Here is a 27,511-nt window from a genome sequence, read left to right as displayed (position 1 = left end):
TTAGATTTTATTCAAATTTTCAGGGTTTATTGGAAATGACAATAGCTTACTATATCACAAAATATTTTGCAATCGCTTCTTCCGGTTTTGAGTTATTCCCCTTTGAATATTTTTTTAGTGGGTCTCGTGTACCTGCAAAGGCTCCGAGTTGATCCGTAGCAAGTAGTTTTAATTTACAAATCTTTAAAGTAGACATCTTGAACGTTGTCCTCCTAGTTTTACATGTTTGATTAACCCACGTTTACTTCTTAAAAAATTACATCGAAATTTATGTTTCAAAAAATGTTAAATTTTGCTTATATCTTTGCTCAATTACTTTTTAGTTGTAAATTTTTTCAAAACACATAAAGAACAAAAGTTGTGCAGAATATTAAGAGCTTTCATTTGATACCATAAAAAAGGGGCTAGCCCCTAAAATGAGGGGTCTAGATTCCTTAAAAGTCTATGCTTCATAACTCTAAAACGGTAAATTTTTCGATATCGGCGTCGCTGCAAAAAAATGTTGTTTGTGACTTAATTGATCTGATAAAACTGTTTTTGTGTTCGGGTATTGCATAATATGAGGGTAAAAAGTAATACGTGTTGACCAGTACTCGCCGCAATTTGGCCAAGTTAACGAAACTCTCCCTCGCCCGCGGCCGAGAAAATCGGTCACCATGGTCGCGGCTGGGCTACCTAGCGGTCAGCGGTTATCTAATACACGAGAGTGCGTCTCTCATATATGAGTTTATTTAGCCGCAAACTCAAGAATTGTTTTAGTTTTGATTACACATAAAAGTTTATGGACTAAACGATTAGGTGTCAATTAAGAAATCGTTCAGTTAATTAATAAAAACAATGTCATTCTCAATCTAAAGCAATATGTGACATATATCAATTGTGGGTTTCAAGTTTAAAATAAAGAAATTCTATTTGATAGAATATGGTCATTATACTGCAAACTTCTCAAATCTTCCTGGGCTCTGAGCTGTGCGTGTCTGCGCGTTGTACCTTTACGTAATCTATCCTTCGTCCACGGCCGAGGTGATCAGCCACGGCTGCACTAGCTAGCGATAAGCGGTTATCTAATACATAAGATTCGCACACCGCGACGCACACTTGATGAATATGAACGTGTTTGAGTTTATATAGCCGTAAATACAAGAACTGTTTTATTTATGTTATAAAAGTTTGTCCATCTTGTATTCATTTTATTAAAAATTTGAGTGTAAGTGAATATCAATGAACGATATTATTCCAAATCGGAAACATCGTCAGACATAAATTAATGGTTGGTTTGTATATACAAAAAATTTTAACCCCCCCCCCCCCCCACACACACACACAAATATTAAATGATGATCATCCCTCGCACTTGGCCGAGGAGATCCAGAGCGAGTGGACAATGATCCGCGGTCGGCTCGTGTTATTCTACATGTACCTTATCACGCGTTCATGTTTCATATTTTGCACGGACAGAACTATAATTTATTATGTTTTCAACTATTATAGGTTTAAGGGGAAAAGATAAATTTATTTTACTTGTACAGTTGATTAAGCATTGATTTAATTATACGATAGCGTACAAGGTAGTTTAAAAATCAAATCAAATCAAATTATAATCAAAGTCCCATGTTACATGTTTGCGGTAGGTGCTAGCACGATAAAAGAATGTCCTGAATTGTCCTGAATTGAGGCATTTGATGATTATTTTAAAGAATATTCACATGAGTTTTAAACAAATTAAGATTAGATTCTATCGGCCACATATTAATCACTCTGTAGTTTTTTCTACATGGTTGTTCGTTTGCTGCCCCCCCCCCCCCTCCCGCCCCGCTGACAAGTGCTCGCGCTGGATTTTTTTTAAGTTGGCGAAAAGATATCCAGATCTGTCGAAAATCATTTTTGGTGACTTCTCCTTATGTGTAACATTTTATCCTCAACGTGTATCGTTTTCCCACTCGTTTGTTTATTCGGTCAGTCTGTGTTAATTCAATCGCAACGTGCGACCGAAAATCTTGTGTCGCTTCTCAGAACATATGTAATTGAGTAACAGTTGGAAGGGTGCTTTTATAAACAATAAGACTATTGTTCGAAGTCAATCATCTTCACATTGAAGATGTGAAATCGTAACCTGAGAATGTGGCTAATAAATTAACCTGTTAAACACGCTAAACTTCTATAGTTATGAACAGAATAATTCATAATGTATTATAATTAAAAGTTTGAAGTCAAAGGAAATTTTGTTCTTGGGAAATACGACTACATTATGCAATGCAGTCGATCGCCATAGAATTCATCAAAGTACTGCAAGTGTCGACAGATTTCCTATTTCTTTGAAAGACCATGATAATTCACTTGACTTGCAGACTATAATATAGCGACATATCTGCCTCCCAAAAATATATGCGCTTCTCAAAGTTACACCTAAGTAAGGTAGATGTGCGTTATTGGGGATTTTATTTATTGCTAATTGTATGAAAATTGATAAAAAAAACTTTAAATTGAAGTTGTGTATCATGAGGTTGTAATGCAACTTAATTTACTTACAAGGTTAGCTACAGCCAGTGGAATACTAATTTTAGCTGAACAATGAATATCTGATGTACATACAATGTATGACTGCACATACGGATTACGGACCGTGGGCAGACGATACCCATGAAAGTCCTTTAATACATCAATGCGCAGTTTGATCTAAAAACCAACCAGTTTCATAACTTCTTCGAATTTCTCTAACACGGACTGTCTAATTCCTTCCCAGAATTCCAATTTACGGAAGCGCAATTGAAGTTTTTTTTCAATCTAATTAGTCAACCCACTGACATAAAAATAAGGATTTTTCATATGATTACATTGTCGAGAAAAGTAATATTCATTTCTGTAAATAAGGTTATTTAATTCACGTTACATAGCGGTGTCTCTATGAAACAGCACCATCTGGTGTAAAATTTAGATGCTCGCTTTTGCATAAATTCTCCCGCTTATCTTTTTTTTTTTAGCTGATTATATGATATTTTGAATGTCCAAGTCTACTCGTATCATTAAATAATATCAGACGACACACATTTCCCTGTAGAAAAGTTCAGAAAAGCCATCAATTTTGACTTAATACTAAATTTTGTCAGCACGTAATAATTCTAAACTTGCACATAGTCTTCAGAAATTTAGAAAGATTTAAATAAAGAAGTTATCCCATAGAAAAGGTTACGTGTTTTGTAGGCGGGTTCGGTTTTTAAAAAAAATACAATTCCTGACATGAATCATGAGTACATACTGTTTATAACAATGCTTGCTACCCTTTGAAAATTTAACTCGCCATTAGACATCTCATTTTTTGAAGAATTTTTGAAACGATTACACAAACTGTGTTCGACAAATAGTTTTTCTTAAACATTTTCTTCCTTTCTTTTTCAAAACACGTTTTATATAGAGGCTTTCAATCACAACACGTTTTTATTACAAAAGCAGAACTGAAAGTTTAGTCATTATAATCGTTTGACACCATATCACATATATTTTCAACCCGCAGCAACAACGGAAGACCTACTCGTGGCTTTGCCACGAGCTCTGCTCTAGTTATATTCGTGTTTGTGAGAATTTGAAGAAATATGGATCCAAAAAAAAGACGACTAAAAGATATATCAAATCGTGATTAATGCCATAAATTTCTTATTCAGTCACATTTCCAGACTTTTTTAAGAATTAGCACGAGATTTTTTTCCTTGCGAAAGTAAGCATACATATACATTTAAACTGTTTACAATTTCATTGACTAAATAAATAGTGGATGATCAGGATGACCATGAGACCACTTCATCATCAAACCATTTTAAAATATCAGGTAGTGGCTTTACCGCCTCAATGTATACATTACAGATAAGACCTTGGGAGACCTGGATCCAGCCACTCACCGCATCCCAATGCATCTCAAATATATTGTTTTAGCAAAGAAAATACTGGTATGTTACTTATGACTTTCAAATGTCAGTCTTTTCATGAGAGTAGATATAGGGTATTTCCATTGAGTATGGAATTGGAGTGGGGGTAACTCGCCCTACTTTACATCTTCCGGGGACATTATCTATTTATGTATTGTTTTCTATAAGAACACCTCAATTTTATACAGTTATTCTACCATATCCTAAATGCATCGGGGTAGATCAAAACAACCACAAAAACTTCAGTTTTAGAATAAATGAAATGATAATGTGAAAACACAGCTTTTATTTAATTTTGGAGCCAAGAAATACTAATAATTAATAGTTTCACTGATATGTCACGCAAATAAACATTTTAAGTTAATGGTGTTTGATCACAGCAATGATTATAAAATCCTGGGAAAGTCTTTAAAAAAACTTTAACACTGAAAAACAAAAATTATTTTTCTTTTCTTTTCTCTTTTAACATATGAGAAATAACAATTTTGATTTTGCGCAGAGCACGGTAAACACAAAAGTGAAAAATGTAAGGCCGACACTCCGAGTTGCTGTTCTGCATTAGTAAAAAGACAAAAGGCAAAACAGAAAACAAAATTACATCAAAGTGTCGCCATTCAAAACATTTTGATCAAAGACTGTATGAGCAGATTTTGTTTTTCACAGAAGCTAAATTATTAATCCTTGCTTTTATTACTATTTTTTTTTTTATAATTAGAGCAAAACATAAGATAAATAAATCCATTTTGATTAGTATTTGAAGAATTGTCGGATGCGTGATTTTCGAAATTTTATGACCTTTGTGCATTATAAGAGCAAAACTTGACTGATAAAGCATCGTCTAAAATTTCATTTGATCATTTACCCATGACTTTTTCACAAACTAAATACTTAAACTTACTGTTCAATATTCTTTAATTATCTGATTGAGATGTTATTACGAGCTTAGGTACAAATCTTTTTATTATTTTTAGAGCAAAACATAAGATAAATAAATCCATTTTGATTAGTATTTGAAGAATTGTCGGATGCGTGAATTTCGAAATCTCTACTATGAATATTTTATGAACTTTGTGCATTTTAAGAGCAAAACTTGACTGATAAAGCATCGTCTAAAATTTCATTTGATCATTTACCCATGACTTTTTCACAAACTAAATACTTACTGTTCATTATTCTTTAATTATCTGATTGAGATGTCATTTCGAGCTTAGGTACAAATCTTTTTAAATAAACTATTATATTTCTGGAAGTCTATTCACATTCAGGTGGCTGGAAACCACATATTGATAAAAAAAAAATCGCAATTCATCTATTACATCATTATATTCAAAATGATAATTAAATTAGCATGTTTTTCTTTTAATGCATTAGAAAATATAGTTAACGTCAAGTTTCCATTTTGTTTTAAATTTTTCAATTATACGTCAATACATGTAATTCATCTTGCCTTATCTACCCCAATAAGAAATGTAAGAACGTTTATGTACAACAATTAAAACATTTGTCCGAGTTAAACTCAACTCATGTACATGTAATAAAGATATGGCGTAAGTTGAAAATAATCTACAAATTTTGTACTTATTTCAAATAGAACCCCCAAACAACCAACAAAAGAAATAACGATATCGATATTTTCAATAATTATTTTAAACAATGAAAACTTTCGAAAGCATAATAATTCTTTTTCTTTGTTTAATATGAATATGACTGTGAATAAAGTACATTAAAACACCTGTTTTGATGTTATATGCAATAACTAGTAACAACTGTGAATGCCATAAAAGTAAAGAGAAAATCTTTAATTAACGGTCGCAAAAACAATGATGATAATAGCACAACGCCTTAGATGCTTCAGTTGTTAAGCAGTGGGCAACCAGAAATAGTGATGACGATCCAAACGTTCACACGAAATAATGAATGAAATTTCAAAAGTTACTCAAGCATTATGTCATGTTCTAAATAGTATTCTAACAACCTACTCATAGATTAAGAATGGTTTCTAATGTTTGCTGTCCACACGGCTTCCAATTACTTGTGGGATGATCTGTCTTATAAAAAGAGTTTAGGGTTCTGTGGTGGACAGAACAGAATTTGAATAAACTTGACTTGACTTCAATTATTTTCACTCGTCAGCCGTGAAGTTGAGAACCATGGAGTTTACTCTAGCATATATATTTTGTTTCGTTATAAGCTATGCTGTACATGTTAAAACAGCATCTTTCGTACATCTAGACTCCGATTTCCGAGTGGATCCTGAAGATTGTTCAAAGTTTCATATTTTTAGAAATGGGGAAGAGTTTGTGTTCAAATGTCCTGATGACTTCGTGGTGAACACAGTTACGCGGGCATGTGTCCCCAAGGGATCATCTAAAGATACATGTAAGTTTCTGTGACTTTTATTTTTTTCAGTTTGATCTCTTATAGTGCTTTATATCATAAAGTAGCGTTTCAATAGTAATTAATTATAATAAGTGTGCGAGTGTCTAATTTCCACAAAATATAAATGTGCATATCTTTATCTTATTTTAGGTGGATATATAGTACAGCCTGCAAAAGCAATTTGTACGAAAACGTCAGGATTTGTAGAATTTCCTGACAACTGTGCGAAGTACTATGAGTGTGAAGATCCTTCTTCTTCTACAACAGGAGAACCAAAAGTCAAGGAATGTCATTTTCCTTTTCTGTTTGACAAGAAATCTCAGAATTGCGAACATTTCAGTGTGGTCCAATGCGGAACCCGATTCGAACCAAAAGATGCATGTAAGTAATTATCATAAGACATCAGACTGTTTCAAGATGAAATACTTGTATATGGTGTATAAATGTATGTTGACGTTACTAAACAGAACGAATTAATTTAAAAGAGACTATGTAAAAGGTATAAAATTACCGTTCATCGATAATACTACCGAAAATTGGATTAATATTTTTGAATTTGATACTTGTAAAGGATATAGAATTCTACATGTATATATGTGTATATCTAATGGTATCGAACCTATCATAACAAGCAAAAATAACAAATCAATATTATGTTAAGTATTTTACGTTTCAGGTGAATATGAAGAGAACCAGTGTCGGTCAGCCCACTGTGTCCCGTGTCACGTGAGATTCCCCAGCTGTAGAGGGTCCACCGACGGACTGGTTCCGTGGGGCGGGCGAGAGTGGTCACCTTACTTCGCCGTGTGTCAGAGCGGACGTGTGGTGTTCCAAGGTCAATGCCCAGCCCTATCTAACGACAAACCGACCATATTTCACCCGGTGCATAATGTCTGTATGGAGATGAAACACAAAGATTGATGAATGGACTCATTTAGAATTTTATTTTTTTCTTTATATTTATTACTTTTTTGAATTCTATACTGTGTTTTTATTTATTTTTTTGCATTATTGATTGCTTTTGCAATATTTTTACGATTAAATTGTATTAATGAAACTCCTTTTGAAATGTTATCACTTAACAGCTTGAATGAGATTAACATTCGTAGTTTAGTTTCCTGAGCAAACTCGACGTAGTTTTTGTTTAATCGTACCGGAATATCCGTAAAAACCATTGAAGGTTTATTAATAAAGTAGTTTTTGTTTAAAGGTATTCAAAATTGTAAAAAAGACAAAATTCTTTATGATTTCGGCTGATATAGAAAATGTTAAGTTTATTCACATGTTGAGAATTCTTCAAAAGATTTTATCAATGAAAGGCAATATGTAAATGAAAAAAAAATACTAGCGCATTCATTAGAATTAAATTATTTAGATTTAATTCACATCTGCTTCATAACCAAAATAAAATTTTGATAGCAGATTTCAAAGATGTAAGGTCTGCTGACAAGTTGTTTTAAATACTATGAAGATTTTGATAAAACAAAATCTCATAAAAAATCACATCAATACTTTAGAAAAAAAAATGACTGCATATAAAATTTACAACTGGAAATAAGGGTGAATTATTAATAGCAAAACATTTACACATGGGTGTTAAGGAATCAGACAAAATCTAATTTTGGACATTTCTGAAAATCTGTAAAGCTCTTACAAAACTAAAATATGTTAAAACTTTGTTAAACATAGTAAAATTTTCAGTTCTTCTTGTCAACATAGGACAATTTTCGCTACTTAAAGGATTTTTATATAGATAAGTTCGAAATAATATTAAAATTTTGATTAAGAATATCTTTAGAATTATAAGTCATAAGAATATTTTTTTTTCGAAGTAAAAATTCAAATTAAGCTATAAATTTTGCAATTTAAATGGCGTAATTAAACATTGTATATTACTATGCAGTTTATTAACAGAGATAAGTAAGTTGCAAGATGACAACTGAATATTAGAAAAACTTGAACTTGAAGTTTACATATAAGACTACCTCTTAATTTATAATTATCATATAATATAATCAAAACACAGTTGATAATTGACTTATTTTTTACAATATCTAGAAAATGCCAAGGTGTGTTTTTTTCTAACCATCTTTTTCATGACTAAAAATCCTGACTAAACGCATTTTTAAACATAATAAAATATACAAACGGGTCTTGTAAGTAATTTTGTTCAAAACATTGTCTATATTTATCATTTTGTGTGGCTTGATTAAGTATGAGAATAAAGCAGCTAACTTACGCCGCCATTCAAAAGTTGATACAAAACAATCGCGGTTTTAATTAAGTCCATGCATGTATTGCACAATCAATGTACATGTAATTGTACTGTTGTGCTAATTGAAAGACCAAACATCTGGTTGAAAATATAAAATGAAGAGCTGTTTTGCAGCAATAAATCACAAAATGAAATTAAAAAAATATAAGCATTTGAACTCAATCATCAGATAGTTTTAAGGGAGCTGGCATATTATTTTTTTTATCTTATCTTTTTCTTTTATGGTTCTTTGGTCTAAATTTATCTTAACGAGAAATTAAAATAGGTTATGAATAAAACGTACTTGCACAGAATAAATAAGTGAAATTCATACATTATTTTTTTTTGTTAAGTAATTGTTTAGGGGAAAAAGGTCACAATATTAATTCTTTTTCCACTGTATATCGTTATCCTTAAATGCTATTTATGTATGTTTGAGGTATACTGGTTGGTTTTTTCAATAATTTAATTCGAATGTGATAAAACTATAAAAAAAAAAAAAAGTCTTCTGAGACGTTTAAGCGGCCAAATATGTTATTTGGTAGTCATAACAAATTTACTTCCATGGACAAGGACAATCATAGATCAATATTAAATAATGGCCTTAATTCAATGCACCATCCCCATTGGTAAATAAATGTTTCAGCAATGTAGCTATAGAAGCAAAATTATATATATATATATATCAGGAAATAACTATTTTTAGATCGATGTGTTTCTATAAGAATTTTTCCCATTTATTTTTGACTGTTGTTTTTCTTTTAATTTCAATAGAATAGATCAACAACACTCTATTGGTAGTCTCTGTCATGGCGTCAATTTAATCAATCAGTACATCATTAAACTAATTAATTGTCAAGGAAAAAACGATATATACATTATTATATCATATAAATTATCAACATCGACTTTTGGATAGTTATGATGTTAGATCATCAGTGCACCAAATAATCCATCAGTTAAGATCAATGAATCAGTCAACAATTCAAACAATGTTTCAATCAATTATCAAGTAGATAAATCAATAAAGTATAATCAATGTTTTGCTTCGGTGAAAGTCTCAATATGACAATTAATGTACTGGAATACTCAATGTATTCAATTACATGTATGCCAATCCATGAACAATAGAATTTTTTAATTACTCAAAGTACTTAAAGTGTTCCAAGGCTCATTGTCAATCAATGTTTCAATCAAAGAAAGAAAGTGTCAAGTTAACCCGATTATTGACAACGGACCTGGAAGTAAACAGAGTCCGAGGCAGGCTGAAACAAAATTAATTAATTTGATTACTGGTGAGCACCACATATGTCGTTGTAAAGCCAATATTTCTATTTCCAGGAATCACGAAGATAAATATGCACCAAAAAAAGAAACACGGAAAAATGAAATATATAACCTCCTATAATATGGTGGGAGGGGTAGGGATTGAATTTTTCAGGATAAAGCTGAAAAAAGGGCGATAGATTAGCGCATGCGTAATAAAGGACCCAAAAGGGGCCGTATAAAAAGTTGGAAAACCCTTTTGTTAGGGAGCTATCTGTCTTTAATTATTGCAATGGTTAATCTACTTTTTTTCCATAACATGACTTAACTCATATTGAGTTCAATTGGATTTTTATATGCAAATGGATGCTCCGAAACGATTTATTGCAAACATCTCCTATTAGAAGTCAATATCTCTGTTTAGATAAGACTTGTTAAAGTACATAGTAAAATAATGTAATGTAACTTGGTGTATATAATTTTACAGAATTATAATGCTTCTGCATATAAATTCAATGCAAATCTTAATGCACCTAATCTAGAAAAAAATCATCAATGTACCGACTTATTGCTTGTACATAAAATTGATTATTGACACATAATTGTGTCATCTATCGTGATATACCATGTAATTCCTCTTACTCTGTAACATTTGCAAAGTTTGTAAACTAGACATCCATTGACTTGATTTGTTTTGCAATATAAGTTCAGGATCGATCTTACATTGCAAAGTCATTGTAAGGCGTGCTCTAAGATTGTCCACTTCTGCCATTAAGGGGGACGTGCGGCCATCTTGTACACTTGAGGACAAGAATGTAAACATTTCTTGAACTGGCTTGTTTCTGCCCGAAAATGTTGCCAAAAGATATAAAAGCAATAAATAAGAAGTCCTACATGGTTGTAGAGAAGGACGCCAATAAATCCCACTTCAGGTTTTTTCATATTTTTTAATCTTCAAAATAAGGCTGTTGCTCCGCAGTTCAACAGCTGATCTATGTGATTAAAAAGGAATTGTCCTGCTCTTGTATGCATATTTTTCAAACAAAATGACATGTAAGACTTCTTATTTATTGCTTTTATACCTTTTGGCAACATTTTTGGCCAGTTTCGAGCAGAAACAAGCCAGTTCAAGAAATATTTACATTTTTATCCTCAAATGTACAATATGGCCGCACATCCCTCTTAATAAAGCTTACTGAAAGAAAAAATATATTGATAGTCATGTATTAGCTGTTCTATTTAATAGCATACTTGTAGTTCTATTTCTGAACAAAGAATAATGAATATTTAACATTTGAAATGGAGATTAAACGTTAATGTTACACAATGTAAGCGATTTTTGCTATGTCAAGTAATTTTAATACACAGTTTCAAGATGAGATAAATAACCATTTACTAGAAACTCTGCCTCCTTAAATAATTACATGTTGATACTTGTTAATACGTGTTATTAACCTTACCTATTAACATCATTGTCAATCAACATGTCAATTAGAGGCTATTATAGCCCATAAAGGATCAAAGTAGATGAGGTGTCAGAAATTGCTCAAAATGGAAACAAAACAACCACATTCAGAATTAAAAGGTTATAATCCAAAGCAATTTAGTGGGATTTATTTCAACAGTTAATCAATATTTAATGCTTTAATAGAATCAGGTTTGTCACAAATATTTCTTTTTTTACTCTGATCTCAATGTCTTTTCGAAATTTGGTTGGGCGTTTTTCCTTTTCTTTCCATTATATTAAAAGTATATTTCTTTTGTTTTAATTTTTGATATTATGATTACAATACAACTAAACAATTAAACTCCTTTTCTCGAAAGTCATTAATACCACATTATCAGCGAGTATATTTTATGCATGTAACTTTAATTAACAACTTTTTTGATTTCTCATTACGATAAATTTTAAGAAGATAACAGTTTTTAGTAAATTCATTAAAACAATTTATTCATAAAAAAGATATTGCAATAGCAATCAATAAAACAAAATAAATAATGAAAACACAGTATAAAATTCAAATAAGTAATAAATATAAAGAAAAAAATAAAATTCTAAATGAGTTCATTCATCAATCTTGGCGTTTCATCTCCATACAGACATTATGCACCGGGTGAAATATGGTCGGTTTGTCTTCAGAGAGGGCTGGACATTGACCTTGGAACACCACACGTCCGCTCTGACACACGGCGAAGTAAGGTGACCACTCTCGCCCGCCCCACGGAATCAGTCCGTCGGTGGACCCTCTACAGCTCGGGAATCTCACGTGACACGGGACACAGTGGGCTGACCGACACTGGTTCTCTTCATATTCACCTGAAACATAAAATACTTAACATAATATTGATTCGTTATTTTTGCTTGCAAAGATAAGTTCGATACAATTAGATATATATCAGTTGCATTCATTATTAGATGAAGCGATTGATTACAAGTATCAAGAGTACAACCACATTTTTCCATAGAGTTATGTATGAACAGAAATTTTATATCATGTACAAAATTCTTCTTTTTTGTAATTTGTTCTTTTGTGTGACATCAAAATATTTTTATACACCATATGCAACGCATTTTATCTTGCTGTATTAATATTATATCTTTTTTTTATAAACATGTACTTTTTCATTCAGTGCATAACTTAATAAAAGCAAGGAGGTACTTACATGCATCTTTTGGTTCAAACCGGGTTTCACATTGAACCATACTGAAATGTTCGCACTTCTGAGATTTTTTGTCAAACAGAAAAGGAAAGGGACATTCCTTGACTTTTGGTTCTCCTGTTGTAGAAGAAGGATCTTCACAATCGTAATACTTGGCACAGTTGTCAGGAAACTCTAAAAATCCTGACGTTTTCGTACAAGTTGTTTTTGCGGGTTGTTTGACATATCCACCTAAAATAAGATTAAAATATTAACATTTAATTTTTTGTGGGAAACGGACACACTCGCGCACGAAAAAATCATTTATGAAACGCTACAACATGATATTTGAACTTCTATTATTCAAGAGGTCAAATTGGGAAAATAAGTCACAGAAACTTACATGTATCTTTAGATGATCCCTTGGGAACACATGCCCGTGTAACTGTGTTCACCACGTTGTCATCAGGACATTTGAACACGAACTCCTCCCCATTTCTAAAAATATGAAACTTTGAACAATCTTCAGGATCGACTCGGAAATCGGAATCTAGATGTATGAAAGATGCTGTTTTAACATGTACAGCATAGCTTAAAACGAAACAAAATACATATGCTAGAGTAAACTCCATGGTTCTTAACTTAACAGCTGACGAGTGAAAACAATTGAAGTCAAGCTCATTCAAATTCTGATCTGTCCACCACCGAACCCTAAACTCTTTTTATAAGACAGATCATCCCACAAGCTATTGGAAGGCGTGTGGTTAGCAAACATTAGAAACCATACTTAGTCTATGTGTAGGATGTAAGAATACTATTTGGAACATGACATAATGCTTGAGTAACTTTAGAAATTTCATTCATTATTTCGTGTGAACTTTTGGATCGTCATCACTATTTCGTGTTGCCCACTGCTTAACAACTGAAGCATCTAAGGCGTTGGGCTATTATCAGTCCGGTTTTATTTGCAAAGTTTCATTAAAGTTTTCCTCTGTACATTTATGGCTTTCATACTTATTGATATGTGTATGTTTATTAATCCCTTTGCGTGCAAATTCCTATTATCTAAGGAAAAACAATGATTACTAATGTTCAAAGAGTTTATAGCCCGATAAAGATATCAATATAATATTTTTCTGTGCATTTTCTTATATATTGTTTCTCATATTACAATTAAGTTTTCTATTTGTAATCAAAATCCAATATACATCCATATTGAATGACATAATCGAAATTTACGTCGAGAAATGTGATAGATATATTACCTAACATTTTACAGATGTCCATTTGATTTAGAATATTGAAAAGAATAATGTGTCGCTAATACTGAAAAAAAAATATGATACAATCAGAAATGTTACGTTTGTAATGTAGTGCAAAAATTCAGATAATTATAATATTACATCAGTTCATTTGTCAAAAAAATAATGCTGCCTTAAATGTGATTCATTTGTGTGGTTTTTCTGCCAACTGAATTGCCTGTGACTTAACATAATTATAACGAGAGTTATTTTATGGATTTGTATGTGACCCCTGAATGACTTGTTAAATGATATGGTTTAAGATTGATAAGAGAAACTTTCTTCTCACATTTCAAATGACTGTATCTTATATATAGCTGAGATTTCAACTTTAAAGCAATGCAAATGGTCATGTAGAGATGCTTTTAATAAATCCTTTTAAGTTTAAGTGAATTCAAACCAAATAGTTTATCGATTGTGAAATTAGTTAAGATATCAACCTTTAAAATAAATGCATTTACACTTTATGAAATACCTACACAATCTAAAAAAAAGCCTGATGATACTGACATGGATGATTTTGATTGAATACAATCAGAAACTCGATATGATCTGGTTCACTTGATGTCTGCTGAGTGTAATTGTTATTGAATGAAATACTAGGGCTGTTATGGTTATCAATATACTTTGATGTACTATTTCAATATCAGAAGCAAAAGGGTTATGATAGCTGAAGTCGTTTTTATCTGATTTTGAGTGATATAATTTGTGACTAAAATGCTATAAGTAAAGGAAATTTTGATGATGTTTGAAGATCAGTAAATGAAACAGTAATAAAGAACCTGGTCTTTTTAATAAACTAATTAACATGCCTTGTAAATCTGACCTGTAAAATATACAATATTATTTTGACATTAAATATCGTTCGTTAATCATCGTGTTGCTATTAAACATTTAATAGGAGACTAATAAAGCTATGAAAAGATAGTAATATGAATCATAATGAGAAATAAGAATAGATAAGGTGTCAGAAATTGCTCAAAAAAGTAGCACAACAACCACATTGGTATTTATAATTTTCAATCTTAAGCAATGGATGGGATTGAGATTTATTTTTACACTTAATTAATTGATATTGTATTCCTTTAATTAATGTTTGAAACAAAAGAGTATTAAGAACAATGTTTTATCTTATTTCCAATGTCATTGTCTAAATTTGGACGGGCGTTTTTCGTTTTTGTTTTACATAATTAAATGGAAACATACTTAATTCTGATCGAAAACTTTGAAATTCTGGTTTGATTATTTAAGTATCTTACATGTATATAGTATCAGTATTGTTACTGGTGTCCTCAAAACATACGCTCTTTTTCTGTAATTTGAATATCATGAAGACAAAATTTCTTGATTTTTTTAATTTCGTTTTTCTCTCACTTATGAAATTAGAGGAGCGTGTAATCTGCTAAAAATATGTGAATACAAAAGTTAGAGCCGTGCATACGTGTAGCTGAATGAATCATAAATATAAAATAACTGGTATTACGCTTTATACTAACTTAAAGATGAAACGTTTTGAAGTTCTATTTGTTTTTCGGTTGATTTGGTCGTTGCAACCGGGTTGCGTTAGAACGAACAAATAAAAAAGATTCATTAAAAAAAACTCGTTGACGCAAATTGAATAGAATTTACTTCTGTTAATGTTACTTAGGTGTAGCTAATTCCTTTTGATAACAAAATTACACCTTAATATCTTCGTTGTCAAGCAAAGGGTTACCCGGAGTAGTATCACGGACACACAAAAATCATTCGTATCAATGAATGGAATTTTCGAAAGTTACTCAAGCATTTCGTCATGTTCCAAAAGCCTCCCTTCCGTCCAACTCACGGTTCAAAAATTGGTTCATATGTTCGCCAACTATGCGAAAGTTAGAAAATCGTGGGCTGAATGGCTGTATATATACAATATCAAGTGCCATGACCGTCAGTGTTAAATGAATTGAAATTGAAAATCAGACCAAGAAAAAGCAATTGTAAGCACCATGAAGTTCATTATATTGTCTGCTATATGCTTTTCAATGACTTTGTCTGTGGAGTTTTCAGTCATACACCGAACGGACTCTGATTTTCGGGTAAACCAAGAGGATTGCTCAAGGTTCTACATCCGCAGAAACGGGAAGGAGTTTCAGTTTAAATGCCCGGGTGATGATGTCGTAAACACATTTATCCGGTCATGTGTTCCTAAAGGGTCATCACAAGATACATGTATGTAAAGACTTTTGTTTTGTGCTAAAGCATACTTTTTATTGAAATTGATATTGTTGTTATGCAAACGTAAAAAATGCATATACACCAAACTCTTTGCGTATATTAAAAAACATATTAAACTCTATTTTACATTCTGTTTAGGTGTAAATATAATCCAAACTGAGAAAGGTAACTGTTCGAAGGATTCGAGAATGGTTGAGTATTCTGACAATTGTGCTAAGTATATTGATTGTAAGGATAAGACAACAACAGGAGAGCCAAACGTCAAGGAGTGTCCCTTTCCTTTACTGTTTGACGATAAATCGCAAAAATGTGAACATTTCAGCATGGTGCGTTGTGGAACCCGATATGAACCCAAAGATGCATGTAAGTCATTAAGTTATATTTTCAAAATAAAAAAGGGGAAAAAACAAAAAAATGAAAACGCCAATGCCATTAGTCCAAGACCAGACTTAGTAAAGTTTTTGTATTACGTTCAAAACTTGGTAATTTATTTATCCATAAAGGTGGCACAATGTGTATAAAAATTTACGTTTCAGGTGAATATGAAGAGAACCAGTGTCGGTCAGCCCACTGTGTCCCGTGTCACGTGAGATTCCCCAGCTGTAGAGGGTCCACCGACGGACTGATTCCGTGGGGCGGGCGAGAGTGGTCACCTTACTTCGCCGTGTGTCAGAGCGGACGTGTGGTGTTCCAAGGTCAATGCCCAGCACTCTCTGACGACAAACCGACCATATTCCATCCGGTGCATAATGTCTGTATGGAGATAGATCTTGCAGACTAATTTTCTCGTGTGCAATTTTCGTGTTATAGTTGATATTATGTTAATTGTTTGCGTGTCCATGTATTGTACATGTACTTTTACATGACTTTTTGTTTATCTACCTTACTTATATATCTATTTTTCTTTCTTTCTTTATTTATTTATTTAGTTGCTTTTGCAACATATTTTGAATTAAAATCTTTTACAGTTCAGTTTATCATTTTCTTAATTTTTTTCAAAGAATTATAATACCACTGTTTGGAAATAATCCGGAACCCAGACACTGAATAAAAGTATCAAAAATACAATCTTTTTATTAAACTTGCACTTGTAAGTGACAAAATCAAGGTGGAAAAATCTAAATTAGGTATTGTTGCAGTTAATATCAAATAGTATCTACCTTTTTGAAACAAATAAAAACTGAGATATAACTAATTGAATCTAACAAAGTTCAGAATAAGTGTTATTTTACCGAGAGTTATCCTAAATCTGATTTACATTCTTTGAATGATAGTGCGTATCGTTTTAGCTTCAACTTTTTCTGAGAAAAAAAAAACTCATTCATGAATTAAAATTGCTTTTGCATAAATCTTGTGTAGAATAAATTGTAAAATTATCAAACAAAACCGCCCTGGTTTTATTTAACATCTTAACCTTCTATTCGTAAATTCAAATACGTACACGTGACTTCCTTGCCGATTGGATTTTTAAAACTTGATCATCTGACATTATGACCCCACTATATCACCTGGGTCTATTTTTCACTTCAAGTTAGCTAGTTAAGATGTGTTGATTAGTTCAAACTTTATAACGGGCTTTTCCTGCGAATAATTGTTTTTAAATTCAGTTTTAATGCAATTGAAAAACGTCAAATACGTACTCCTTCTGATTAGAGTGTGCCACCTGTGTAAGATCATTTTCAAATGACCCTATGCAAACAGATATGAGGAAAGGAATATGAATTTATAATGTATGGTCACCCTGTAGATCAAAATAGCAACCATGTACATATAGAACATAAGTCAAAACAATTTCGATTCTTTAAAAGTACATGTACTAAGTTGGCAAACTGTAATGCGTGGTAAAATACCCCATCATTCATAAATCTCTCTCTCTCTCTCTCTCTCTCTCTCTCTCTCTCTCTCTCTCTCTCTCTCTCTCTCTCTCTCTCTCTGTATCAATTAAGACTGAATTTGAGCCTCGATTAGACCCAAATACCAGACCTATGAGGCGGTACTCAGCAACAGGCCCGCTGTAGTACTGTATATACAGACGTGCTGAATGACAAGACACGCCTGCCGTTTCTTGATCTAAGCCTGTTGTTATCATCAGCGGAATACATCCTCGACATGATTAAGATGTGAATGAAATGACAGCCATACAGTTTTCTTAACGTTTCCAAAGTTACCACTTCATCGTCAAAAATGGCCAAAATCTTTTTTCTTCGTTAATTATTAACACACCCGTAATGTAAACTAGGTAATGTTTTAGAGACTGAACATGTATTTCACACAATGAGCTTTATCATTCTTTCGTGTTGTTTTGGTGTTTTGTTGGTTTTTTTTTTGTTGGTTTGCAGGACACATGTAGCATGGTTTTGCTTTCCTTTTCAGGCATGTACCTGACTTTCATTTCGTCTTTAACTCATTTGAAGCATTGACTACGCCCATTGATACTGTAGAAAAAGTTTCGTCAAATTCCTACCATCATGATTTTATTTCCTACTATACTAATATAATGGCAAAATAAATGTATGAAATAGCTTTATTTCATAGAATGTGAGAAGCTTCTTATTTTTTACTTTTTGCCAACAATTTCTAGCTAAAATGGAAATATGATAGAAGATAATAATTGTTTCTCACGTAAACAAATAAACGAAATGTTATTGAACAGTAACTATATACGTAATGAACGTTTGATATGACATTGTATATCAAAAAGAACTACATGTATCGTATTTTAGGTAAAAAGTTGGTAGATTTTCTCTCGTCCTTTTTCAATTGTTTATCTAGAACAAAATACGTGTCACCCATTCATTAACTCAATCTTTTTATGCACAATAAATCAATTTACAACCAGAGAAATTTCCGTGTCTCCTCTATGCATGATAAACAGAGAAAAGATCCAACATAATTAATGAGGATTTCTTGTACATATCAACAGCTTGTGCGGGGGCAGACTTCGTGATCAATTTAGGTTCAATCTTCCCTCCTATAACTCTCTTATATCCACAAACAGGTTTGTGTGGTGGAAAATGATAAATGTTGAAACTGTTGAGGAAACGAAAACCTGGTAATTAAAGCATTGGTTAAATTTTTTTCCGATTGTAAACTGTTACAGTTATGTTATGATTTGAACGTACTGCTTGGGTTGGAAGTCTTTTTGAAGTATCAAAAGAAAAAAAAATGCCATTATTCCAAGACTTTCATGAAATTTTATTTCAAGGTTTAAAATGTTTAATCACAAGACTGGTTAGTTGATGCAGGTATTCAAACGATTGAAATGACATAAAAATTAATTCAAGATACTATATGTCTAAATCTTTCCAACAAAATCCACATAAAGTTAACTAAATTTGTTTGTTTTAATTATGGTGAATTTTCAGAAATCTCCATAAACAGGCTAAAATGTTATACCCGCACAGAAAAACAAGCTGTATAGTATTGACAATCTTCTCCATGTCCATACAATTGCAACCTATTTTGCAAATGGAAAATGTAATACCTTAAGTTTTGAATATTTCGGGCAAATGTGAGTGATGCAATGAAAAGTGCAACATTTAGGGCGGATAGAAAATAAGAACCCATTTTAATACAAGCACAAATCTTGTAATCTTACTAACATCAAGTATAATGCATTAACCTTAACCACTGGAGATTTATAACTTTTGTTCAAGTTGACAATATTCTGGAAACTTTGTAATGTAAGACATTGATAAATGTACCTGCTTGATTTGTTTGAATATTGCACAATCTTTAAAGTATGCTGTGTAAATATAGATGCATTTATTCGCCGACTGTCCCGTGCATACCACTGCACGGTTGCCAACGTATGGACGTACGGAGAATCACTCTCAGACGGTGGTCTGATAACTCCAGAGACACTTTGATTTATCAATTAGAATTTACAACATGTCTGCAAATCGTGTGAAGACAGGGAAGTAAAGTATGTCTTTAAAGTTTTCACGTTTTAAATCCGTCTCTGGCCCTAGGGACTCCAACTATATCAACAATAAGTTCACCCTTGATAACGATATAATGTATATAGAAAAATGTCCGTTTACTCCGCGTCCTTCGAAATTTTCCCCTAATCTACAGGAGACAAGGTTGGCATGCTACCCCTGCTTAAAATGACGTCATGAACGAGTAGGAACAGAAATGTATGGAAAAATTTGACGATTAGTTTTGACCAACAGCAAATGTAAAGATTATTACAAAATTTTAGAGTAAACAAAATTATAACACAAATAAAAAAAGTAATAGTAATGTCATCTTTCCAAAACTTTGCATACAAATAGACATGCATTTAATGTCTCATATACGGGTAGAGGTAAAAAAAAAAAGTAGCGGGTCACATCTCAAAAAATGAAGATATAACATGAATAAGCTAATTTTAGGCAAAACCTGGAGTTAATTTTTTCTGACTTCTATGAAATATAAGCTAAAGATGCCAAAATATATCGATAGAAATATCAAAATATTGTTCAAAAATGGGGGGGGGGGTTCAGAAAAACAAGAATATATCATAATACACAAACTATATTGAAGTTTAGTCTGCGCTGAAAATTTGGAGGCTAAAATAACAGTACTCTAAAACTATTGAGTTATGAAAATTGTTCATTTTCCTCTTGAAAACCTTCCGCCTCAAAATATAGCCCCTTACTTAACTCGGTAAATATATAATTCTCTTTTAACAATTTTATTCAAGAGCATAATGGTTTATTTGGCATTGTAAAATATAAATATACAAAAAGAATTAATATATGATGCAAAATGAGGTGACATCATGATGAAATAGGTACCCAAAACTAGAGAAGCGAACCTCTTCAAGAAACTTAAGATTATCTTGTTTCTTCTGGTAATGGTTCTTTAGTGTGTGGACATAAGGTGATTCCAAGATTACGTAATGTAATCATTAGATAAGATGTGTTGTTCTTCCTGTCTTTGCAACTCACCATCTTTCCATAAGCGTGATTTGATAGATCCCATTTTCAGTTTGATGTGGTTTGCTCTTGATGGAGAAAACGGACGTACAGGACCTTAACTTCGGTTGATCGACGGGTAATGGTCTTATTATATTTACAAAATTGGAAACAAGGACGTCGTCGTGAGTTTTAGCGTAGTTTCCAGTACGCTGTTTGCATTTCCGTTAACATCTGGTATGATAGCGGCCTATTTTTGGTAAATTTACTATGTGAATTTACTAGGTTTGAATTTATGAATTTTACGGGGGAAAATTGACCCCCCCCCCCCCCCCCCCCCGCCGACTCTCACCCTCTTTGATCTGCGCATATAACATTATGTTATAAATTTTAAATTTTACAATCTTAACACTCTTTTCCGCAAATTTTGCATTGGTGACTTGGTCACTCAAAGAAAGATAACTCGGCATCTCCATGCTTGGTTAATTAAACAGAATGAAATTTTATAACCTTGTTGCTTTCGGTAGTGTAACATGGTTTATTAATATATACTTTCATGATAAGTACTGAAATCTGTTTAGTTTAGACGCATTCTTTAATTTGTATTTAGCATTAGCAACACACTTGATGTTACGGGAAAATGTTTCCCTCAAAATAGAATATGATTTTTATGATATATATAAATATTTTGTTCAAGATACTTTGCGGTGTAACTGACCTGAAAAATACTTGTACTCGGAAAACGTTATACAAAAATAAGAATCGAAGTCTATTTTTACCACTGAAAAGTTTTATTGCAGATAGAAACTACATTAAAGTTCATGTTCAATAGGAATAAGTCGAGTATAAACATATAAAATAAATAAATAAAGTATCTACACAAATATAAATTATATAAATATAAAAATGGTGCACATAAATATAACATATAACAAGATGAATACTGCAATGTTAAGATGTACGGAACTTTCCGATCATTCAATACTCAACAAATAACTCATCAGACACAAGTGTAGGATTTGCTGTAAAAAAAGATAAAATATGAAAACCATACTTTAAAATATGGTTCTGTAAGACTGGTTTATAAATAACGTACACAAATAAACTTTATCTCAATATTAAACCCTTTTTGATTTTTTGGTCTAACGTTGGTTTAACTTGGTCTAAATTAACACATTTCAGTTTTGTAGGATGGAATATTCGAGAATTTGTGCACACTCCGCGGAAGATTGCCCTCTCTAAGGAACAGATGACGTAGTGCTGGGTGAGTTCCCTCCCTTTCCAGGGACTCAGACCGTCCGGGCGGCCGACACAGCTGGGGTACTGGGACCTACACGGGGGACAGTGGCTACCAAGGCACGGCTTCACATCGTAGTCACCTACAAAAAAAGGAACATTTCGAGTTTAAAACATCTGTGTTTCAGAAAGTATTTTTGGTTTTTGAGGATAGAAACTCTAAATTGGTATTAATCGTTTGAATCTAAAAAAAAAAAAATTCTCAAATTCTTTGCCCAAGTAAAACCAGATCTATTTATCAATTATGGTTTGTTAAGGGACACGATCTCTATTCGACAAGTCTGTCCGTAAGCATTGACAGGAGAGTATGAACTGCACAGATAATGCACAAAATTCTTTTCTCGAAACAAATGATACGATAAGCAGGTACATTTTACATTTACTTACATGGATGTTTAGGTTCCGGTCTGTCTTTGCAATCAACCTCCGTAAAATATCGACAGGACTTTGTGGCGCGGTCAAATAAATGTGGATAAGGACATTCCCGAGTTCTAGGAATGCCTCCATTGGACTTGCTGGAACAATCGAAGTACTTGGCACAACTCTGGGCATGCGGAAGTAAATCTCCAGGTGATGAACATATCATAGAATGCTTACCTAGCATTGAAGAACCTGTAAAAGTCAAAGGAAAATTTCTTGATAACCTTAACTTAAATAGATCTAATGCAACAAAACAAAACCACATAAGCTACATGTACATGTAACTTTGCAACATCAAGACAACTTACAGGAATCGGTCTTTGATCCTTTAGGTACACAGGATTTCGAATTTCTGTCAAATACCTCGTCATCGTCACATTTCTTCAGGAACCGACGTCCATGGAAACAAACATAATACAAAGAGCAGTCTTCAGGGTGAGACATGTAGATCTTTAGAAACATGGACGTCTTGCCGCAATTTGTGAGAGAAAATGCAACCTGAATACAAAGGATGAAAACATAGAGTACTGCAAACATGTTTTCCGTCATTTTTGTTGAACTCATGTGAAGCTAGCCAGTAAGACACAATAGTGATCTACACTGAAGTTTGGAGTTTTCTTATAAGTATCCATTCCACTTGAAGCGTGCCTACACAACTCATGCATTGTAGAATCACACCTACATGATCATACTCATTCGTCAGGCTAAATCGTACCGCACTTGTGTTTCCATTTGTGGTCAAAAACAAAAAATAAACCATGAGTCTTAATTGTACACAGAATTAGTCATGTTGCCAAAAAAAAAGAGGGTCTTGCATTCTTGGCAGATATTATAAAGATCCTGCATTCTTGTAAAAATTAATTTTGCATAATCTTCTCACTGATGTGTGATTAATTTTGTAGCGCAAGGTATGATAAAAAAAAAATAGCGAATGTATTGTTTGCTTTCATATATGTATTACGAATCGTTTCTACTTCCTTTAAAATGATTTGTTTTTGTCTTTTGTTTATTTTGGCAAATGGCTTCTATCATGCATGCAAAAAGTCAACTTTTTGTCCTCTGTTATAACAGACTAACTGTTTACGTATGAGTAATTCCGTCTTTGGTTTGTTTCCATTATATAAGTTGTAGGTGGCATGATATATGATCAGTCACGTACGGCCGACACCTTTCTTTTGTACACTGATGGTACTGTTCCGGAAATAGAGGGGATATATAAATCTAATGCTAATTTCAGTGGCATCCATTCATTACTTAGATGTGAAAAATACATGTAAGGTTAGCGTTTCAAGGATAAAATTTAATAAACTGTTAAGTAACTACAGAAATGTTCGGCTGTATAGGCATCTAATCTTGGCTTAGCTAGATTTGGCTTGGTGTTTGTCAATGACACCTCTTTATTTAAAGAAACAGACAGAGTTTGTAGATTATAAACAGTTTACGAATGGATTTTGAATATAATTATTGACTTAATTTTGTCTCAATTAAAAACATTATCGGAGTAAATGCTACATGCTCCCGCTAATACGTATATATACAAGGGTTGATCCAAAAGTAATGTCCCACTATGCACCGCGTTTAACTCTGGCGCTGTATTGTATAAAATGATGCATCAAAATTTCTAATTTTAAGTTATATTTTGATTAAATTTCGTTGAACTCTTGACAAAATACTGATGTTTATAGCATGATATATACGTAACATCGCCACGTCATGAATTTACGTCTTTTTTAAGGTTTGTATTTATGTATAAAAACATAATTTCGAAATTTGAAAAAGACCCAAACAACACAATATTTTGAAACAGATATATCATAGACTTTTTTCTAACTGTTTTTTTAAATTAGGGAACATTGCCGTCCATTTTGGATATCTATGCAATGCCTTTTATCTCTAGACCAAGGGAAAAAAGACTGGACATGCCAATAGTCATACGAGGCATTTTTTGCTTCGATGGATAGAAACACCAGAAAATGTACTGAAATTGATATTAATATTAACCTAAAATTGAGAGCGAGTGAACAAGATGCCCTTAACATGGCTCCAATATTTAATAAAGCATATGTCATGTTTATAAATAAATTAAATAGACAGAAGATATACGCTCTTGAGGAAAGTTGAAACTAGGTTCTTACGTCATGAGCTATATCACGAAACTACGTTCGTGACTTCTTGGAGAGACATCGACAAACTGACCGCACATTAAATAATATCCAATATACTACCCCATCAATTACAAAAAGAGTATTTAGTTACTTTATCAAAATAAATAGAAAATAGAACACCGTGGCCAATTTTTATTAAGTACTAAATTACGAAATTCTACCAGAACGCCAAAGATCCAAGAAAGGACGTCGCTAGCGTGCGGCGACTATTCTTGCTTCACGCTCTGTAAAATATATTATCTTCAGAAATATTTATCATAATGCATTAAAATTTTCAGATCTGAATTGAAATAGATATCTCCAAGCCCAAGTTTTTGTCTTTTTACGCGGATTTTTACGATTTTATCGTATCTGTGACATTACTTTTGGATCAACCCTCGTACATAGTCATGAGAACTGAATGCAGTCCTTTACAAAAGATTATATTCTTGACAATCAAATTTTGTACATTACAAAATTTGATTTTCAAGAAATGAATTATGGTTAAAGACTAGCTGTACTCAGTCACATAATATATAGTGATCATTTTTTTTCTCCTTCTGAACAATTAATCATAAGGATTTTTAAAGTATTTGTATCCCGTCTTTGCTGTATCTGATGGCTTTGAAATGTGTTGGGCCCTTAATCATCATAGTCAAACTTGCAAACCAAATTTTTCATAGGGTTACAGTTCTACATCTACTAGTACTTTTCACACTATTTCAAAAATTTCAAATCGACTTCGTGTTGGTAATTTTTTCAATAGAATTAAACATGAAAACTAGAATATTTTCTTTCTAGACAATACAAGTGTACCTGATTAATTACAATACCATGTAATTAAACCTTTAACCTGGATGTTGCCTATCATTTATACATGGTTTATCAAAAAAGAGGTTTTTTTCCCCTCTGCTGCTCATACGCAAGTTTCAACTGCGACCTCAATAATATCAAACATATAGACTTTACAATTGATTCCTGTAACATTACCTTTCACGTATTTAATTTCACGTATACTGTATGGCTCGATTCAATAGTAGTATTATTCACTGACGAAGCTTCCTCGGTCTGTAGAAGTGAGTACGGTATGGTTAATTTCCCACTCAATATGCCGCATACACATGTATTCTAGACATGCACCGAATAAATGTTTTGATGTACAGGTACAGGAATTGTAGTTCAGTTATCAGTTCAGTTTAAAGATAATGACTGATGCAGTATGCAAGTAGCTGGATGGAGCTAACATCCCTTCATAAGCATTACCGGTACTTAGATGCTTAAGTTGTCAGTCTTTACTTGTCATATGGTGGGGATCTTCGGCCAAGTACATGTTAATTATATTTAAAAAAAAAAAAAAAAAACCCGGTATTTCAACATTGATCGAAAAAAATTAACATTTTTCGATAAGTGTAAGGTACTTCTAATTTTGATTTACAAGTGATAAGTACTACGTAAGTCATTTTGTTTCATTAAATTAATTGCGTTTTTTTAAATGAATTAGTGTAGTGATGTAGTGAATTAAACTTTTGTTTCAAAATATAGAAACAGAAACAAATACGTTACAGAAAATGACGTTATAAGTCAACGTCAGACTGGGCCGTGCGGCCTGTAGAGGCAATGTATATATATAATGATAACTACAATACAAAAATGTACATTGCTCTGATTTTTATAGATATACATTATTATACTCTTTATTAGAATATTATTATGCTTTCCTGATGATGTCGCTGTTATTTTGAATAAAATTACAGATAATGTGTCTGCAAACATTTTGGACATCCCTCGTATATTAAGTAATTATAAATTTCTAAAGTTAAGGTAGTTGTTTGACAATTGTTTATGTCTCTGAACACCTTGGAAAAACGGCACATGTCTTCCCACTTTGCCAACATTAATTAATTAAAAATAACTCTGTGATAAAGTGTTGTGGACGTACATGTAGGAATATAATAGTTACTAAAAGTTCACTTTCATTACAGTGTCTTATAAATTATCAATTGACCATGTTAATTTCAATGATTACTTTTTTTCCTTTCATTGGTTTTAAAAATACATTATCAATTGTGATTAAAAATAAGCGTCCATAAGATTCTATAAACTGTATTGTATTTGTATTGTATTGTTTATTAGTCAACAGCTGTACAGCTCATAGACATATACAATTAATATACACATGTTATAATACATATACTGGTCACTTGAAAAAGGCAAGTTTATACATGAAGTTTTCTGATTACAAAAGCATTCTTAATATATTTACCTAAATTGCACAAATCCTTTACATTTTGTGTTGACAATAATAGAATTAATTTAAAGACAGAGGGTTTAATATAATAAAACTTCTTAAGGAATTTTTCTCTTAAGTTACAGTAATAGGGACATTTCAATATAAAATGATATTCATCTTCTATATCTAAAGTACATAGAGGACATAAACGTCTTTGTAATGGAACATTGTTATATCTGCCAGTTTCGATGGTAAGACAATGGGATGATAATCATAATTTACATATAAGTTTCTTATATTGTAAAGGAATTCTTTTTGTTAGATATGACTGCAAGGTACAATGATCAACTAAATATCTATAGATTGTACATTTGGAAGAGGCATTTATGTCAGCTAGTAAAGACTGTTTAAAATTATCAAAAATACGTTGCTTGGCGATCGTTAAAATAATTTCTGGCTTTTCAAAAAATTGGTTTTCCCATAAGTTCATTAGCCCAATACTTGTTAACATATTCTTGATCTCTGCAGCCCAGTTTTTACATTTGTTTTTAC

At 32.3% G+C, this 27,511-nt stretch overlaps 4 protein-coding genes across 4 annotated transcripts; 2 read left to right on the top strand and 2 right to left on the bottom strand.

The window, feature by feature from the left end:
* The first annotated feature begins 5,941 nt into the window (after window positions 1–5,941).
* LOC128161314 (uncharacterized) lies at window positions 5,942–7,349 on the top strand. Its single transcript, XM_052824566.1, has 3 exons — window positions 5,942–6,299; window positions 6,450–6,680; window positions 6,976–7,349. Exons 1-3 carry the CDS (start codon window positions 6,071–6,073, stop codon window positions 7,218–7,220), a joined length of 705 nt encoding a protein of 234 aa, XP_052680526.1. The 5' UTR covers window positions 5,942–6,070; the 3' UTR covers window positions 7,221–7,349.
* Window positions 7,350–11,694: 4,345 nt separating this feature from the next.
* Window positions 11,695–13,246, bottom strand: LOC128160510 (uncharacterized). Its single transcript, XM_052823841.1, has 3 exons — window positions 12,863–13,246; window positions 12,484–12,711; window positions 11,695–12,136 (listed from the first exon to the last, which is right to left on the bottom strand). Exons 1-3 carry the CDS (start codon window positions 13,089–13,091, stop codon window positions 11,892–11,894), a joined length of 702 nt encoding a protein of 233 aa, XP_052679801.1. The 5' UTR covers window positions 13,092–13,246; the 3' UTR covers window positions 11,695–11,891.
* Window positions 13,247–15,664: 2,418 nt separating this feature from the next.
* LOC128161357 (uncharacterized) lies at window positions 15,665–16,842 on the top strand. Its single transcript, XM_052824632.1, has 3 exons — window positions 15,665–15,962; window positions 16,107–16,331; window positions 16,505–16,842. The coding sequence occupies exons 1-3, from the start codon at window positions 15,740–15,742 to the stop codon at window positions 16,747–16,749; spliced, it is 693 nt and encodes a 230-aa protein (XP_052680592.1). The 5' UTR covers window positions 15,665–15,739; the 3' UTR covers window positions 16,750–16,842.
* Window positions 16,843–21,976: 5,134 nt separating this feature from the next.
* LOC128160700 (uncharacterized) lies at window positions 21,977–23,477 on the bottom strand. Its single transcript, XM_052824056.1, has 3 exons — window positions 22,894–23,477; window positions 22,553–22,777; window positions 21,977–22,248 (listed from the first exon to the last, which is right to left on the bottom strand). The coding sequence occupies exons 1-3, from the start codon at window positions 23,147–23,149 to the stop codon at window positions 21,977–21,979; spliced, it is 753 nt and encodes a 250-aa protein (XP_052680016.1). The 5' UTR covers window positions 23,150–23,477.
* Between the last annotated feature and the right edge of the window lie 4,034 nt (window positions 23,478–27,511).

This window comes from Crassostrea angulata, chromosome 8 (genome assembly GCF_025612915.1).
Source record: "Crassostrea angulata isolate pt1a10 chromosome 8, ASM2561291v2, whole genome shotgun sequence".
In the NCBI taxonomy this organism is placed as follows: domain Eukaryota; kingdom Metazoa; phylum Mollusca; class Bivalvia; order Ostreida; family Ostreidae; genus Magallana; species Magallana angulata.
This window is presented reverse-complemented; position numbering and strand designations above follow the sequence as displayed.

Excerpts from the sequence above, each read along its gene's own strand:
- LOC128160510 (XM_052823841.1), bottom strand. The coding sequence starts at position 13,091 with ATGGAGTTTACTCTAGCATATGTATTTTGTTTCGTTTTAAGCTATGCT. Across the intron at positions 12,712-12,862 it reads GGGATCATCTAAAGATACAT|GTGGATATGTCAAACAACCC; the intron begins GTAAGTTTCTGT and ends ATCTTATTTTAG. Across the intron at positions 12,137-12,483 it reads GTTTGAACCAAAAGATGCAT|GTGAATATGAAGAGAACCAG; the intron begins GTAAGTACCTCC and ends TTTATGTTTCAG.
- LOC128160700 (XM_052824056.1), bottom strand. The coding sequence starts at position 23,149 with ATGAGTTCAACAAAAATGACGGAAAACATGTTTGCAGTACTCTATGTT. Across the intron at positions 22,778-22,893 it reads AGGATCAAAGACCGATTCCT|GTTCTTCAATGCTAGGTAAG; the intron begins GTAAGTTGTCTT and ends TGACTTTTACAG. Across the intron at positions 22,249-22,552 it reads ACCGGAACCTAAACATCCAT|GTGACTACGATGTGAAGCCG; the intron begins GTAAGTAAATGT and ends CTTTTTTTGTAG.
- LOC128161357 (XM_052824632.1), top strand. The coding sequence starts at position 15,740 with ATGAAGTTCATTATATTGTCTGCTATATGCTTTTCAATGACTTTGTCT. Across the intron at positions 15,963-16,106 it reads AGGGTCATCACAAGATACAT|GTGTAAATATAATCCAAACT; the intron begins GTATGTAAAGAC and ends CATTCTGTTTAG. Across the intron at positions 16,332-16,504 it reads ATATGAACCCAAAGATGCAT|GTGAATATGAAGAGAACCAG; the intron begins GTAAGTCATTAA and ends TTTACGTTTCAG.
- LOC128161314 (XM_052824566.1), top strand. The coding sequence starts at position 6,071 with ATGGAGTTTACTCTAGCATATATATTTTGTTTCGTTATAAGCTATGCT. Across the intron at positions 6,300-6,449 it reads GGGATCATCTAAAGATACAT|GTGGATATATAGTACAGCCT; the intron begins GTAAGTTTCTGT and ends ATCTTATTTTAG. Across the intron at positions 6,681-6,975 it reads ATTCGAACCAAAAGATGCAT|GTGAATATGAAGAGAACCAG; the intron begins GTAAGTAATTAT and ends TTTACGTTTCAG.